Consider the following 17,658-nt stretch of genomic DNA (forward strand, 5'->3'; position numbering starts at 1 on the left):
TGTTTACGTGTGGACGAGAAAAACGGAGAAAACGCAGCGTCAAAGGTGTGCTTTTTTGACGTCACACTGTGCGCCACGTTATTGTTTCGGTGAAATGAATTTCTACAATACTGTTACTGTTAGTCTACAAGACACGCTGTGGAAGTAAACAAACAACGACAGTTTGGTCTGCATTTATTCAAAGATCACATCCCACAGACTTAGAGGGTCCACACTGTCTGCACTGTATATAGTGAAGTCTGCAAGTCTTAGATCACTGAAATTTGTTTTGTGCCCACATTATTCTGCAGATCCTCAGAGTGAAAGTTATTGTCTATGTTTGCATAGCCCTTTTTAAAAATGTGCTTTCATGACATTATTGTGAGTGAGGTGGTGGTCAGGGCGATCCACACTGACAAGTCGGACACTGAATGTCACCTCTCCGGTGGGGAGGGAGCCTGAGATCGTCTAAATCAGGGTCTGTTCTATAGTAAATGCTGAAAAATATGTTTAAGGAAGGAAATAAGTTGGTGATCTAAAGATCTGATTGTTTGCTTGCAGGACAGCAGGAGAGATGAGTCCTCCGTCACAGATGGTCAGTGAAGATGGTCAGGTTCAAGCTCACTGACTCTCCAACCCACATCCACTGCCACTGTGCTGAAGGGAAGTTAAAGACTTTCTTCTGCACTTACATTTGAATCACCTCAATCCATGACAGTCATTCAGGCAGTAATGCCTGGACTGGAAACAAACCATTCTTCAAATATTACAACATTCCAGCTCCTGTGTTGGAATAAAAAACAAATGTGTTGTTTAAACTAGAGACTGCACTTGTGACTGAACGATAAATATGTTTATATTGATGATATCAGTAACTATAAAACAATGTTGTGGTAAGCCTAAACTTAGTTTCAGAATAATTAAATCTGAGACTTTGTTTCATTGAATTGAATTAAATTGAAATAGAATAGTTAACAAATAAGTAGACGAGCCAACATCCTAGACACTGTTCAGAACATCAAACAGTTGTATTGCCATCACTGTTATAATCTCACAATTTTATTTATAAAGCGGCAAATCACAACTACAGTTCCCTCAAGGTGCTTTACATTGTAAGGTAGACCCTACAATAATAGATACAGAGAAAAACCCAACAATCATATGACCCCCTATGAGCAAGCACTTTGGCGACAGTGGGAAGGAAAAACTCCCTTTTAACAGGAAGAAACCTCCAGCAGAACCAGGCTCAGGGAGGGGCGGGGCCATCTGCTGTGATTGGTTGGGGTGAGAGAAGGAAAACAGGATAAACACATGCTGTGGAAGAGAGACAAAGATTAATAACAGATATGATTCAGTGCAGAGAGGTCTATTAACACATAGTGAGTGAAGAAGAAACACCCAGTGCATCATGGGAATCCCCCGGCAGCCTACGTCTATTGCAGCATAACTAAGGGAGGATTCAGGGTCACCTGGTCCAGCCCTAACTATATGCTTTAGCAAAAAGGAAAGTTTGAAGCCTAATCTTAAAAGTAGAGATAGTGTCTGTCTCCTGAATCCAAACTGGAAGCTGGTTCCACAGAAGAGGGGCCTGAAAACTGAAGGCTCTGCCTCCCATTCTACTTTTAAATACTCTAGGAACAACAAGTAAGCCTGCAGTGTGAGAGCGAAGTGCTCTAATAGGGTGATATGGTACTACAAGGTCATTAAGATAAGATGGGGCCTGATTATTTAAGACCTTGTATGTGAGGAGCAGGATTTTGAATTTTGGATTTAACAGGAAGCCAATGAAGGGAAGCCAATACAGGAGAAATCTGCTCTCTCTTTCTAGTCCCTGTCAGGACTCTTGCTGCAGCATTTTGGATTAACTGAAGGCTTTTCAGGGAGTTTTTAGGACTTCCTGATAATAATGAATTACAGTCGTCCAGCCTGGAAGTAATAAATGCATGAACTAGTTTTTCAGCGTCACTCTGAGACAGGATATTTCTAACTTTAGAGATGTTGCACAAATGGAAGAAAGCAGTCTTACATATTTGTTTAATATGTGCGTTGAAGGACATGTCCTGGTCAAAAATGACTCATATTTGCATTCAGTGTTATATTAATATAAGTGTTGTTCTAGAAATTTCAAGGATGGTAAAAAAAAGTTACCACAAATTGTTTTTAGTTTAGTAGAACTTAATGTTTGTCAGTTTGTAAACAGTCAGATACATCAAGTTATTCTTAGTAATGCGTACTTGTAATAAATAAACTGTCCTAACATAGTTCTCATAAGTAAGTTTAACTTAGTTTTTTAGTTTTTAACCATCATATTGTAACGTGACATAACCCGTGTAAACAAGTTTGAACATTCCATGATGTGCGTGTGGGAACGCCTCAGTGTTCCCTGGAATAACGACTGCTGTCCCACAGAAAGCACAGCAGAGGTAATGTTATGGTCCACCGACACTCCCACACTGCCCTGCAGCTCTGAGTTCACCGCTCCGTCTGTGTCTTACACCTGTGACATGTCTGCTTTATGGCTTCTGTCCTTCAGAGTAATTATGAAACAACTGTATAATAACAACAAAGAAGGATTTTATCAGCACGTCTGTCTGTTTGCTGACTGATTATGAAGCAGAGTGTTGATGAGGATTGTTTAGATTCCTCTGGTGTATGAACACATTTTTCATTCATGCTTTATCTTCTCCAAACTTTATGACGGCCCAGCTGCAGACAGCAGACAGCTGCGACACAAAGTGATCTTTTGACATAATTAACAAACGTGCAGAGCAGAAACCGTGAAACTCGTTAACAGCCTGCGCCGTGGCAGCGCATGCTCCGGCTGTTTTTACACTGCTGTATTTTCTGTTTATTGCATTTCCTTTGATTACAGACCTTATCTCTGGGTATAATATTACTGCTATAATGGCTGCAATCACAGCATTGTAAGATGGTGACAGATGTACCCTTTATACCATTTATACCATTTATATAGCGCTTTTCGAGACCCTCAAAGCGCTTTACAATTCCACTATTCATTCACTCTCACATTCACACACTGGTGCAGGCAAACCACAGTTGTAGCCAGGATGTGTACATCCTCATCATTGAAAGAGTGTCCACTGGCCTGTAGGTGTAAATAGACTGCAGAGTCCTGGCCTGACGAGGTAGCTCTTCTGTGTTGTGCCATCCACTTAGCCAGAGGTTGTTTGGTTTCCCCGATGTATAAATCCTGACAATCCTCCTGCACTTAACAGCGTACACTATGTTACTCTGTTTGTGTCGGGGGACCCGATCCTTTGGGTGGACCAGTTTTTGGCGCAGCGTGTTTTGGGGTTTAAAAGCCACAGAGACCTGGTGTTTAGAAAAAATGCGTCTCAACTGCTCCGATACTCCTGACACATATGGGATCACTACAGGTTTTCTCTTAGTCAGCGGTTGTCCTTCTCTCCTGGATCGGCTGGAGCTTTCTTTAGGAGCCTTTCCAGCTTTGACAAAAGTCCAGCTGGGATAACCACATTTACTCAGGGCCTTCTTGATGTTCTTCTGCCTCCCCGGCCGCTGTGTCAGTGGGGATGGTGTTCGCTGTGTGTTGTAGCGTCCTGATGACACCCAGTTTGTGCTCCAGTGGATGATGAGAGTCAAACCTTAGATACTGATCCGTATGTGTAGGTTTACGGTACACGTCAGCTTTTAGATGTCCCCCATTACTGATGGAAATCTCACAGTCTAAGAAGGCTAACCTGCCACTTTTCATATCCTCCCTGGTGAATTTGATGTATCGGTCCACCGAGTTAATGTGATCCGTGAAGTGTAGTACGTCCTGAGATTTGATTTTCACCCAGGTGTCATCCACATACCTGAACCAATGGCTTGGTGGTGTTCCAGGGTAGGATAGCAAAGCCCTCTTTTCCACTTCTTCCATGTACAAATTGGCCACGATGGGTGAAACTGGGGAGCCCATGGCACACCCATGTCTCTGCCTGTAGAACTGACCCTTGTATGTGAAGTAGGTGGAATGAAGACACAGGTCAAACACACTTGGTCGATGCTGAGAGTGGTCCTGTTGCTGAGGTTGGTGTCATCCTGTAATCTCTTACGGACTTCCTCCAACGCTTCCATGACTGGGATGCAAGTGAAGAGAGATGTAACGTCGTACGAGACCATGGTTTCATCTGCCTCCATAATGACATCTCTCACCTTCTCAACAAAATCCAGGGTGTTCTGGATGTGGTGTTCAGAGCTGCCCACCAGCGGGTTGAGGATCGAAGCCAGAAACTTGGAGATGTTATAGGTCACAGAGTTGATCATGCAGACAATCGGTCTTAAAGGTGCACCCTGTTTATGTATTTTCAGTAAACCACACAGACTTGGTGTAGACTCCCCTGGGTACAGCCTGTGGTATGAGGTCCGGTCAACAGCCTTGTCTTGTTATAACTGCTTCAGATGGTCTATCACCCTCTTCCTGTATATAATAGATATATGTTAACTCCCTTGCAGTGTAAGGCTCGAGTAGTACCCCAGCTGTTATTACACGAGGAGCAGAAACGTGCTTTATTGAAGAATATTTGAGGTTCCATCTGCTGGGCCGCATTAGACCTTTGGCAGGTCAGATGTGGGCTCCTGGCCCCATGTTGGACACCCTGTTATTTGAGGATCTCACTGTGATGTTGTCACATGTTTACCTTTACATGAGCTTCAGCTGCTTTGACGTCTGTACTACGAGCAGGTGAGCGATCCTCAAGCTGAGATAAGTTCAACGGCTGTTTTCGAGGTGCTGAGAGATCAAACTCAAAGTATCAGTCTGATAACAGGTGGAACAAATTTATTGTCTTATTACCATCGAGGTTGTTTTTATCTGGAATCGCCGATCAGCATCTGTGATTTACCTTTGTGCTAACCTTTGGAGCTTTTTACCCGCAGACTCGTGTTTATCAGAGAGATAAGAGCCGAGCTGTCAGACTGTCAGAACAGACACTTTCTCTGAAGCTCCAACTCCAGGTGAGTCGTGTCTTTATGCTCGTCTCTCGTCTCGCGCCTGAATGCGAGCGTTTGTCGGACGTGAGCTTGATGGAGACTCGGATTAACCTCGGCTAGTCTCAGAGACGGTCACCTGCTTTAAAAGATAATCATTTTCATCTGCAACAAATAAATCAAAGAAATCATATGAAGTTTCCTTCCACGTGTAGCTGGAAACGTTTGTGAACTCTTTTCTATATTTCCCCAAAAAGCAGAAAAAGAGAAACAAAGTAAACAAACAGAAGAAAAATTGATTGATTGATTTAATGTGCAAAATGATCTGAAGTGTCTGATCTGTGAAACCTCGCTGCTGGTTTCTACTCGTGGACGGACTCTGGCTGTCTAACCTTTAATGGAAGAACCTGATGAAGGTCTGAGGCAGATTTATGGAGTCTGGTCTTTAGCCTGATGAGCATCAACGGCTCTGAAGTCATCAGACAGACGGATTGTTGTTCCCATGATTCATTTCTTCAAACACGTTGAGAAGATCGGACTCTGAAATTCTTCTTCTTGTATTATTGTGTTTTTGATGATATGAAGCTCTGAAAGGTAAAATCATTTCAGTGTGTTTCCTACAGACAGAATGGGAAGCAGGAAGTCGCTGTGCTGTGGGTTTTCAGCTCTGGAAGTGACGCTCGGCGTCATGTTCGTCGTTATGACCGGCGTGTGCATCTCGCTCATCGTCCTGTACGTTACCAGGGAAAAGCACACAGGTGAGAAATTACTCGATAAAACCTCAGACGTTCATCCTGTCGTGTACTCGGAGCTTTGTCGACTTTGTTGCGACAGCGTGTTTGGAGGACGGACGTCCTTGGTTCTGCTCGTCCGTTTGTCTGTTAGCACTCTAGCATCCACAGTTTCCAAGATAAAATGATCAAATTTTGTGTGATGGTAGATACCAACAACAGCTCCAGCTGATTTCACTGTGGTGACATCGAGTCAAGGTCAAAGGTCACAGCAAATATGAAAATCAGTAAAAACTGTGTTACCCACAATCTTTTAAGAATTGTCTTCAATCTTCATAACCACGGTCCCGGGGACACGAGTGCCCACGCTGGTCAAACATTTGACCTTCATTGTTAGCGTCCAAGGTCAAAACTGACCTTGAAAAACTTTGAGAACCATATGGAGTCAATATCATATGAAATGGCATTGAGAGAGCTGACCAGCACTTTTTATTGTTTTAATATGACATCATAATCACACACTGCATGAATATATCTGCAAGTTTGTGCAGTTTATAGAAGCCAAAGATAAAATGCACCATTTTAGTCACAAGGTCACAGGTCAAAGGTTAGGGTCAGGTCAGGGCGGAGCTGTCCTCTGAGTGCTTGTTAATGCTAATAAACATAACAGTTAATAGGAAACTTTGTTTGTGCATAAATCCCCAACACGTGTCTGTTTTATGTTTCAGCAGCTATGATTCAAATTTCATCGACCATCCAATGGCTCGACACGCCCCGACCAACTGTTACTATGGGGACGATCCTAAACCCATTAAACATCCATGTTTACAGACCGGCACCTTAAAGAGCGCCACATGAATGCAGATGTACCGTTTACTTCCTGATTGAGCTTCTGCTTTTATGTGATTGGTCAGATTCAGTGATTTGTGGCACAAACTGCTGTCTGATTATTTTAGATGAATTATAAAACACTGAATCAGGTTCATTCTCAGTGTTGTCACAGCAAATCTAAAGTATGAAAATATTACCAACATCTGAGGTCGTAATGAATTCAAATCTGTCGTCCTGTCAGATCCAGAGACTCCGCCCCCTCAGCACACACCTTACCTGATCGGCGTGGGCCGAGCCGACTGCACCGGACCGCCGGCTGATGTCCCTATGGTCAGTACCACAAACTCACTCATGCTGCCTTCAGGGATTCGTGCTGCGTTTAACATGAAGTCACCCGTATGTGCACAGAACTGTGCAAAGATCTTGAGCCACAGCTCAGTTCTTTATGTTTTGCTTCTACAGAGGCAGACCTTGTGGTTATTTTTAAAGTGCTGTTGAGCAACAGTTCTCCGGGCTTCTGCAGGTGGGTCACAGCTGTTCTCTGGAGTTCTTCTTCAGAACTTCAGAGAACAGCTGGGGAAGTAACAGTTAGCCAAGTTACTGTTCATTTTTTCCACGGTATATAGTCAGTAGTCAGTAGTTGCTGCTGCCTCTGCAAGCCGCTTTGCAGCCCACCTCCACCCGATCTCTGCCAATCAAACTATTTCTGATTCCAGCAGCATCAGAGCTGCTCACTGGAAGCTGCATGGCACCCGAGACCTTCACAACTGAATGACATTCCTCAACTTCAACCAACCACAGGCGATGGGAATTGGACTTCCTGTGGAGCAGACCCAGAACTTTGACATGTAAATGAGTGCAGATGAAAACAGCAGCAGAGGACCTGCAGAGAACAAACTCCAAAGTCTGCCGCTCCGGTCCGACTGGGTGTGCTTGGACTGATAATCTTTATGGTCTAAGTGCCGAACGCTGAGCGGTCATAAAAACATTAGTGAATATGAACATATAGAATCTGTTGGAAGCAGCAGGATTATCTGTCTGTAGTCTGGGTTCTGGCATGAAACACGTCTTATACCCAGCATGACTTACATCGTCTTAGAAGAGAAAGACACACAGCTCACATGTGTGTGTGTTCAGGTACCACAGTCACATTTGTGTGAACGTCTGTGATCCTGCAGACGCGAGCTGCCCACTCACTGTGTTCACTGTGAAACTTCATTAATCTCACCTGCTGAGAAGGTTTAAATGTGTGTGTGTGTGTGGGTTTAGATGGGCTATGCAAACCCTCAGCAGACGGCTGCAGGCATACACACCCGTTTGTACAGCAGAGCCTTCATCGTCGATGACGGCAAGCGCAGGGTGGTGTTCGTCACAGCAGACATAGGAATGGTTTCACAGAGGCTCCGACTCGAGGTGACCACACACACACACACATACACACACACACACACACACACATGTCTGGTTTGCTATCCTCGTGGGGACATCCCATTGACATAATGCTTTCCCTAGCCCCTTACCCTAACCCTAACCATTAAAAATGAATGCCTAACCCTAACCCTTACCCTAAACCTAACCATAACCTAATTGTAACCCTGACAGTAAAACCGCATTTTGAGTGTGAAAATTGCTTTCAACCCCAAGGGGACCTGGATTTTGGTCCCCACGGTGCAGAAAGTCCCCACCAGGATAGTAAAAGTCAGATTTTGGTCCCCACCAGGATAGTACGAACCCGTACACACACACACACACACACACACACACACACACACACACACACACACACACACACACACACACACACACACACTCTATTCAAAGTTTTACTTTCTGGGGTGAAGCGGGTCTCCTCAGCAGGTCATCTGCCTCCACCTCCTGCTATCCCAGCATCCTCCTCTCTCTCAGCCACCGTCTGAATGTCCTCCTTCACTACATCCCTCTCCTCTGAGGTCTTCCTCTCCTCATCCTGCCTGCACCTCCATCCTCCACCCTCCCTCCTCTGCACGTGCTCAGACCATGTCAGCCTCTCTGACTCTGAGCGCTCCCTCTGATGGACTTCTTTATGACCTGCATGTTTATCAGAGATTTTACACTGAATCTCTTCCTGATACAATCTTTCCCATTTATCTGGGTCTGGGATCAGCGCTGGGAGCCCCCGCCCCCGCTGGGTGTTACCTCAGCTAACCTCATGCTGTAGTTTCACCGCTGTTCTTGTTGTTCTCAAGGATGATGCATCGACATCAACAGAGAGTCTTAACCTCCTAGGACCTGGCGTCCACATATGTGGACATCACATTTTGGGTTATTTAGACTAAAATACTCAATTTTGCTCTACAAGGGCCTGATATCCACTTACGAGGACATTATACTGCTACTGTTCTATCAAAATTTTAAACGAATATCCTCATATGTGGCTCTCATTTTTCTTAAAAACAAAAATAAGGTTAAAAAAAATCTGTTAATTCTTTGTTTTTACATTCATCGGGCCCCAATGTGCCCAAATATCAAAGAGAAATTAAAAATGCATGCCGTGGAAGAGTTCGGGTCTTAGGAGGTTAAAGGTCTCACAGATGTGTGGAGACATTATCCTCTGATCACTGCTGTGTGTGCGTGACTTGCGCATCTGTCTTTGTGGGGACCAGTGTGTCTCATGTTAGAAGTCTTTACAAAGCACATAAAGCAGTACGTGTGTGTGTGTGTGTGTGTAGGTTCTGCAGGCACTGCAGGTGAAGTACGGGGATCTATACCGGCAGGATAACGTTGTTCTGAGTGGGACTCACACTCACTGTGGACCCGGCGGATATTTCCAGTACACGCTGTTCATGATCACAGGCGGTTACATGAAGGCTGCCATCGAGCCGTTGGTCAATGGCATTGTTAAGGTGCGTGTGTGTGTGTGTGTGCGTGTGTGTGTGTGTTTTTTGATGAACCACAGTAAACTCCCACACATTCCTATGTGTTCCTAATCAGCTCTTATTCTTCTACCAAGAATTCCCTTTTTTTTATCCAACCTGGCTGAATGAGTGTTTGTTTTAATATAATCCACATTTGGCTCATATTAACACGTAGTAAGTGTTTTGTGACATCTGGTGGCAGCTGCAGGAACTGCACAGCAAAGACACACTGGGTAGTTCAGGGGGGATAGGAGAATGCACTACATGATTACTTTTATTAGAAACGTTTATCTGTCAGGGTAAGGTTGTACCGATGAACTGTGTACTCATAATTGAAACGCTGATTCCAGAGTATAGACATAGCCCACAATAACATGAGGCCCGGCAGGATCTACAGGAACAGAGGAGAGCTGGACGACAGCAGCCTGAACAGAAGTCCTCATTCGTACCTGAACAACCCCGAGGAGGAGAGGCGCAGGTAGATAATAATGAATGATTTATCGGTTTGTTTCTATCAGTACATCCCTGCAGCTCTGCTGTCACTTCTATAGATCAGCTCCACAGCATAAGGAGAGCCATTCTAGTCTTTACAGCCTGAAGGCACGTTCTCCTCTGTAAAGCTCAAAGCTTCCTAAACTCTCACAGAGACAGGCTGGTGGAAACATCTGCAGCTCCTCACCTGCACTGCTGCCACACGATTGGCTGATTTGATCAGGTGTTCGTGTTATTGATCTTTCAGGTATAAGTGGAACACCGACAAACAGGTGCTGGTGCTGAAGTTCACCGATCAGGATGGAGACGGCATCGGTATGATCAGGTACAAACGCACACAGCACTCCTTCAGTAATGCTGCCATCGTTTATTACTATCATTATTCTTACTGAGCTTTGCTGCTTGCAGCTGGTTTGCTGTCCATGCAGTGAGCATGAACTACACCAACCGCATGGTGAGCAGCGACAACATGGGCTACGCCTCCTACCTGTTGGAGCAGGACAAGAACCCTGGAGGGCTACCTGGACAGGTAACCTGAGGAGGTTGCATCAAAGCCCGACCACAGTCTCAGAGTCTCAGAGTTTGTGATTTTTAACACAAACTCAGTAAAAACCAGAAACCAGAAGATAAAACAAGCAAATTATTTTTTGCATTTTTGGTCATTTTGGTAACAAAGTGTTTGAAAGACGAGTTTCCAGCTGAACATTTACTCGTTATGGTTTATTTGGGTATATAATTAAAGTGTTTCTGTGTGTGTGTGTGTGTGTGTGTGTGTGTGTGTGTGTGTGTGTGTGTGTGTGTGTGTGTGTGTGTGTGTGTGTGTTTCAGGGAAGTTTCGTTGCTGGTTTCTCCTCCAGTAACCTCGGAGACGTCACTCCGAACACCAGAGGACCATACTGTGTGAACACTGGGCTGCCCTGTGACTACCTGAACAGCTCCTGTCCCATAGGAGGGGTAAATACACAACACACAGACACACACACACAGACAGACTCGTTAAGATAGTTAATAAATTGCAGAAGGAAACCGATAAACGTGTGTCTGCCAGACTACAATGTGTCTGGCGTCCGGACCTGGAGAAGACATGTTTGAGAGCACTCGGATCATCGGACACAACGTCTACCTGAAAGCCAAGGTATGTGTGCCTCGTTTCAGAAAACAACACAGTGTCATGTAATGATGAAAAAATCTGACAAGCTTTGTGCTTGTATTCACTGCCATATCGGGACGTGTGACTTAAGAGCTTTGTGGGGACTCGGTGCTTATGGGGACAAAAGTCAGACCCTCACAAAGATTCATTGTTTTTGTGTCTTGATTTTGTCTTTGCTTCATGAATGTTTGTTTTAAAGCTGAAAGATTAGCATCCCCACGAGTGACAAAGTCACAACTGTGTGCTTGTTGTGCTGCCCCCTGCAGGAGCTGTATGCAAATGCAGTCGAGGAGGTGACCGGCTTCATTCATCATGCTCATCAGTGGGTCAACATGACTGATGTCACTGTTCAGATCAATGAGACACACACGGTCAGCATGCGCACACACACACACACACACACACACACACACACACACACACACACACACACAGATCAAGAAATTTAAAAACAGTATTAATAATTATTCATAATAATTAAAATTTGATGTCATGTTTCCCAGGAACAAATTTTTAATGTTTTCTTCTTTCATTCATTTTTCACAGACATGTTTTCTCTTGTTCTGCGATGTGTGGGTTCAAACAGCAGCTCCTAACAGATAACTCAGCTTCTTTTAATGTGTTAGTTTCTGTTTAATGTGAACACAGGGTAAAAGCTGTGGCCGGCACGTTCCTGCTTCTATTTCACATAGAAGCTAAGCTACGCTGTGTTTGTGTTTCAGGCGAGCACATGTAAACCAGCTCTGGGTCACAGCTTTGCAGCAGGAACAACAGATGGAGGCGGAGGCCTGAACTTCACCCAAGGTGATTCTGTCCCTTAGCTCACAATAGGCTGCAAGCCTGCGGAGACGGGCTGTGATAACCTAACTCTGTATCTCTGTGCGTGAAGGCGCTGTGGAAGGAGACCCCTTCTGGGATGGGATCAGAGACGCTTTGCTTGGCCCACCGTCCAATCAGACGAAGGAATGTCATCATCCCAAACCAATCCTGTTCAGCACAGGGGAGGTGAGGCGAGGCTCACACATACAAAATATAGTCTGTGATGAACATGGATCCAACATTTAGGTTATCAGAGCACGTCAGAAAATGACCCATAGTCAGTGCATCACTACAGTCTGACACTAATGCAGGTTACGATGCTTCATCCAGCTCCCCACAGGCTTGACTGTAAGTCTCAGGAAATAACCTGGACTGTAAATCTGGGCTGTGAGGTCCAACTAGCTCAAACCTTACAAGAAAGTTGGGCTTAAATTAAAGAGAAGAGGGCACAAAATCTACTAGGAGCAGGTAAAACCTGAGAGGTGGAATGAATAAAATAAAATGGATAAAGAGGCTGTCGTGGTGTGTTTGTCTGTGCAGATGAACTGGCCTCTGCCCTGGCATCCTCAGATTGTCGACGTTCAGATGATCACCATCGGCTCTGTGGCTGTCGTAGCTGTTCCTGGAGAAATGACGTAATGACATTTTACCGACAGCTGTTAATGCAGCCAATGATAACACAGCTGCTTATAACACATTAATAACACTCTGCTGCATATATGTATGTGTTTTTCTTTAACAGCACCATGTCAGGGCGGAGGTTACGAGAAGCTATCAAAGAGGTGAGAAACGACACAACATCAACACTTCATATGAAAACAGTTATTATTACCGAATCTTTACAGGTCACATCACTATGGTGTTACTGTTGTTGTTACCGTGTTATAGATACCATGTTATTGCTACTGTGTTATAACTGTGTTTTTACTGTGTTGTTGTTACTGTGAGCCAGGAGCTGGAGTCAGAGGGAACACTAAAGGACATGGAGGTGGTGATTGCAGGCCTCAGTAACGTGTACACTCATTACATCACCACCTATGAAGAATACCAGGTACACATATGCTGAACTTCATGGGATTTGTAGTTTTTAGAGTCATTTGCTAAATTGTAAAATCCAAATCAGTGTGTGAATAAATCCAACTGGACATGAAACAGTCAGATTTGGAGAAAGTACTCAGTTTCTTTACTTAAATGAAATATCACAGAGTAAAATTAGGTGAGAAGTTCTCGTTTGCTGAGATAATGCATCCCACCTCACAGGTGTGGCATGTCAAGATGCTGATTAGAAAGCATGAATATTGCACAATAAAAATATTGTGGGCAGTCTGAAATATGCAGTTTGATCACACAGCACAATGCTACAGATGTTGCAGCTTTTGCGGGAGCGTGCAGTTGGCATGCTGACTGCAGGAATGTCTACCAGAGCTGTTGCCTGTGAAATGAATGTTCATTTCTCCTCCATAAGCCATCTTCAAAGGTGTTTCAGAGAATTTGGCAGTACATCCAACCGGCCTCACAATCGCAGACCACATGTAACCTCACCAGCCCAGGACCTTCACATCCAGCATGTTCACCTCCAGGATGGTCGACCAGGTGGAGACCAGACACCCGGACAGCTGGAGCAACGATCGGTTTGCATAACCAAAGAATTTCTGCAAACTGTCAGAAACTGTCTCAGGGAAGCTCATCTGCATGCTCATCGTCCTCATCGGGGTCTGGACCTGACTGCAGTTCGTCATCGTAACCGACTTGAGCGGGCAAACACTCACATTTGATGGCGTCTGGCACGTTGGAGAGGCGTTCTGTTGACAGATGTTTTTACTGTTCAGGGCAGATGGCAGACAGCTTGCGTTGCGTCAGGTGGAGGAGCAGTCTGCTGACGTCAACGTTGTGGATTGAGTGACCCATGGTGGCGGTGGGTTTATGGACAATGAACACGAGTGCATTTTATTATTGGGATTTTGAATGCACAGCGATGCCGTGTTGAGATCCTGAGGACCATTGTTGTGACATTTATCCACGACCATCACCTCATGTTACAGCATGATAATGCACGGCCCCATATTGCAAGGATCTGTACACAATTCCTTGGAAGCTGAAAACATCCCAGTTCTTGCATGGCCACATACTCACCCATTAAGCATGTTTGGGACGCTCAGCTCGGCGTGTACGACAGCGTGTTCCAGTTCCTGCAACTTTGCACAAGTATTGAAGAGGAGTGGACCAACAGCCCACAGTCAACAACCTGATCAACTCTATGCCCATTGCACACCATTTGCCTCACGCAGGCAACACATCTCCATTACATGTGTTGCACTGTGTGAAGCAAATGGTGGCCACACCAGATACTGACTGGTTTTTGTCTTGTAATTGGAAGGTTGCTGGTTCAACAGTCTCGGTCGTTGTGTCTTTGGGCAAGACACTTCACCCGTTGCCTACTGGTGGTGGTCAGAGGGCCCGGTGGCGCCAGTGTCCGGCAGCCTCGCCTCTGTCAGTGCGCCCCAGGGCAGCTGTGGCTACAGTGTAGCTGCCATCACCAGTGTGTGAATGTGTGTGTGAATGGGTGGATGACTGGATGTAGTGTAAAGCACTTTGGGGTCCTTAGGGACTAAGTAAAGTGCTATACAAACTGTCACGGCGGGGTGCGCCGGTGTGAGGAAAGAGGTAGACACGGTGGAGACAAAAACGTAGTTTCAAAAATAAAGCGAGCCTTTATTGGCTGATTGCAGACGAAAAACATGGAACTAGGGAAACTAAGGAGGCTATGAACACTGTGTTAACAAAAGGGCTGAGACACTCAGTGACAAACTATGAACACTGAGTAAACTAGAAAACACAGAGAAACAATGGAGTAAACTTATGAAAACTGTTGTGAGGTTAACAGACGATCTGACACTGACTGAGTGGAAACACACAGACTAAATACACATAAGGAATGATCAAAGGAAGTAGAATCACATGGGGAAAACGGCTGACAACAATTAACATAATGACAGGACACGTGAAACTAAATACAATAAACACACAACACAAAGCTCTTTCAAAATAAAACAGGAAACATAAGGAGACCCAGACATGACTTGAACTTGACAAACAAAGAAAACTTGGACATGAAACATGGCAGAACGTAACTAGATAAACTGAAATGAAACTAGACTAAAAAGAATAACAAAAACACCAAGAAACTCAGAATACTGGGTCACATGACCCAGGGCCATGACACAAACACAGGCCATTTACCATTTTGCGACATCTGTAGCATTGTGGTGTGTGATTAAACTGCATATTTCAGAGTGGCCTTTTATTGTGGGCAGTCTAAAGCACACCTGTGCAATATTCATGCTTTCTAATCAGCACCTTGACATGCCACACCTGTGAGGAGGGATGGATTATCTCGGCAAACGAGAACTTCTCACTAACACAGACTTAGACAGATTTGTGAACAATATTTGAGAGTAATGGGTCCTTTGTGTTTGTAGAAAATGTTTCAGATCTTTAAGTTCAGCTCATGAAAAATGGAAGCAAAAACATAAGTGCTGCGTTTATATTTTTGTTCAGCGTATATATGTGTGTGTGTGTCTACACACACACACACACACACATATATATATATATGTGTGTGTGTGTGTATATTAATGGACATTTAGCAGGGTGGAAACTTACTCTGATTGTCTCTCTTCAGGTGCAACGGTATGAAGGCGCTTCAACCATATACGGCCCGCACACGCTCAGTGCCTACCTGCAAAAGTATCGAGGCCTGGCCCGAGCCATCGCTCAGGTGTGAATGGATTACACCTTTCATCAGCATTAATGAGCACACTGGAAACACGGGGTCACGCTTCCCTCGATGCTCAGAACAGTTAGTGAAAGAAAACGAGTTCAGAAAGAGCCCACAGAGCTCAGTTTAAACAGCAGATTTATCACCAGTTTATCCTCTGAAACAGGCTGCAGTGTGAGACCTACTCTCTCTCTCTGCCAGAGAAACAATAAGAGCAGGAGAATATTTCAACACAGGAATTATTCTGTAATGTTGCTTACATGTTACTTAATCTATACAAAAGAAAATCACAGGAAAATATTTTCCAAATATAAAGATGATTGAGATAAAACATGAAACTGAAGCAAACTCAGATGCCTAAACATCCGTCAAACTTGTCATACGCGCAATCTGAACATGTTTTACTTCATGTGAGGTGGAAACATCAGATGAAACAGTGAAAAGGTTTGATCACAGTCAGGATACATTTCACTGTGTTGTACTCGTATAACTACGCATGTGACAAATAAAGACTCTTGAATGAATGAGGTTGTAGCAGAAATATTTCATAAAGCCAGGACCAACAATCGGATGCAAACAGTCAACAGAAGACCCTCACTGCAGTGTGAAGCCAATCCTATGTAACACTACCTGCTAATATTAATCATGTTTTTCTGCTTCCAGGACAGAGTCTCAGAGCTGCCAGCCGGCCCTCAGCCTCCCTTCTTCACAGAGAACCTCTTTAATTTTGTGCCCCTGGCGCTCTTTGACAGAAAACCTGAGAATATGAGCTTTGGAGACGTCCTGGAGCAGGTTTACCCCGTTTATAGACAGGTAGGAAACACCTTCACACTGTTACTGTGTTCCTCAGGGTCCACGCTGATGACACCGCTCTGTGTTTATGTGGACAAAATGAGTCTTAAATATTTAATGTGGTTTTCAGGGTGATGTTGTGACTGTCACATTTGTAGCAGGGAACCCGAGAAACTCTGGAGATATTGTAAGAACTCTTCTTCTTCATCCTCCTGTATCCTAGTGTTTCAGCCACTGTTAGCTTAGCATTGTTATCCAGCATTTCTAGTATACTTTAAACGTCTTTCTGACCTCTTCCTCTCGTTTGTTGCAGAGGGATAAAACTTTTGTCACTGTTGAGATTTTTGACAACAGAACAGAAACCTGGGAGGTTGTCCACAATGATGCATCATGGGAGACCAGGTAGATTAATGTGTAGCTGTGCAGCTCAAAAATTTGATCAGGATTTTAAAAACAACAAAAAAACCTTCTTTTGTAATTTTATTTAAAAAACATGGTCTATAGCTCATGAAAATCGGCAAAAAAAACCTTTGATTTTTAGAATATTTCCTTTGATTGATCAAAAAAGGATTTGCAGACAGAAATGTTTGTGTATTTATACACTCAGTACTTGGTTTGAGTCCCTCGTCAGCCTGTGGTGCTGCTGCTGGTCGAGTGTTTCTCGTCCACTCCAGACTTTCTGATTGTGTCTGCAGGGTTCAGGTCAGGTGAGTTTCCTGACCAATCAGAAACACTAACAATATTATCAAACTATTTGATAGTATTGGGCACTGTGAGAAGGTGGAATCGGCAACCAGTACCAATACCAGCAGATGACCCGGCACCTTTGTCTACAGGTAAGGTAGACAAGGGTGTGGTTAAGTGTCCTCTCTGAAAGAACACAAAGTCTAAATATTCTGGAACCTGGATTTCTGATTTTCATGAGCTGTAATCATAAAACATACAAACTGAAACTAAAGTCACGTTGCAGACGTTCCTCTTTTAACTCCAGGGTCCTTTGAGGAGTTAAAGTCACTTGTCTTGCTGCAGGTTTCACTGGCTGAAGGGGTCAAACTGGCAGAGTAACGCCACAGTGGAGTGGCAGATTCCCCCGACAGCCTCGGCGGGCTCCTACAGGATCAAACACTTTGGCCACTACAAAGAGCTGAAAGGCCTGCAGCCGGTCATAACGCCGTACGAAGGCTCGTCGGACGTCTTCACGGTCACTGCCAGCTTCTACTACGAGTGAAGCGGTTTGAG

The 17,658-nt window shown here is 44.3% G+C and overlaps 1 protein-coding gene across 1 annotated transcript; it reads left to right on the forward strand.

Annotated features, from left to right (window-relative positions):
• Positions 1-5,560: 5,560 nt before the first annotated feature.
• Positions 5,561-17,647, forward strand: asah2 (N-acylsphingosine amidohydrolase 2). Its single transcript, XM_063482258.1, has 20 exons — positions 5,561-5,690; positions 6,742-6,824; positions 7,764-7,907; positions 9,203-9,376; positions 9,739-9,866; positions 10,128-10,205; positions 10,289-10,409; positions 10,709-10,834; positions 10,929-11,015; positions 11,297-11,401; positions 11,753-11,834; positions 11,920-12,035; positions 12,390-12,484; positions 12,592-12,631; positions 12,802-12,900; positions 15,532-15,627; positions 16,291-16,440; positions 16,550-16,606; positions 16,733-16,821; positions 17,449-17,647. The coding sequence occupies exons 1-20, from the start codon at positions 5,561-5,563 to the stop codon at positions 17,645-17,647; spliced, it is 2,199 nt and encodes a 732-aa protein (XP_063338328.1).
• The last annotated feature ends 11 nt before the right edge of the window (positions 17,648-17,658 follow it).

The sequence above is a fragment of the Pelmatolapia mariae genome, linkage group LG8, assembly GCF_036321145.2.
Source record: "Pelmatolapia mariae isolate MD_Pm_ZW linkage group LG8, Pm_UMD_F_2, whole genome shotgun sequence".
Lineage (NCBI taxonomy): Eukaryota > Metazoa > Chordata > Actinopteri > Cichliformes > Cichlidae > Pelmatolapia > Pelmatolapia mariae.

Bases quoted from the DNA above. Each gene is read 5' to 3' on its own strand.
- asah2 (XM_063482258.1), top strand. From the start codon at position 5,561: ATGGGAAGCAGGAAGTCGCTGTGCTGTGGGTTTTCAGCTCTGGAAGTG. The intron at 7,908-9,202 runs GTGACCACACAC...GTGTGTGTGTAG, and splicing joins CACAGAGGCTCCGACTCGAG to GTTCTGCAGGCACTGCAGGT. The intron at 12,036-12,389 runs GTGAGGCGAGGC...TTGTCTGTGCAG, and splicing joins TCCTGTTCAGCACAGGGGAG to ATGAACTGGCCTCTGCCCTG.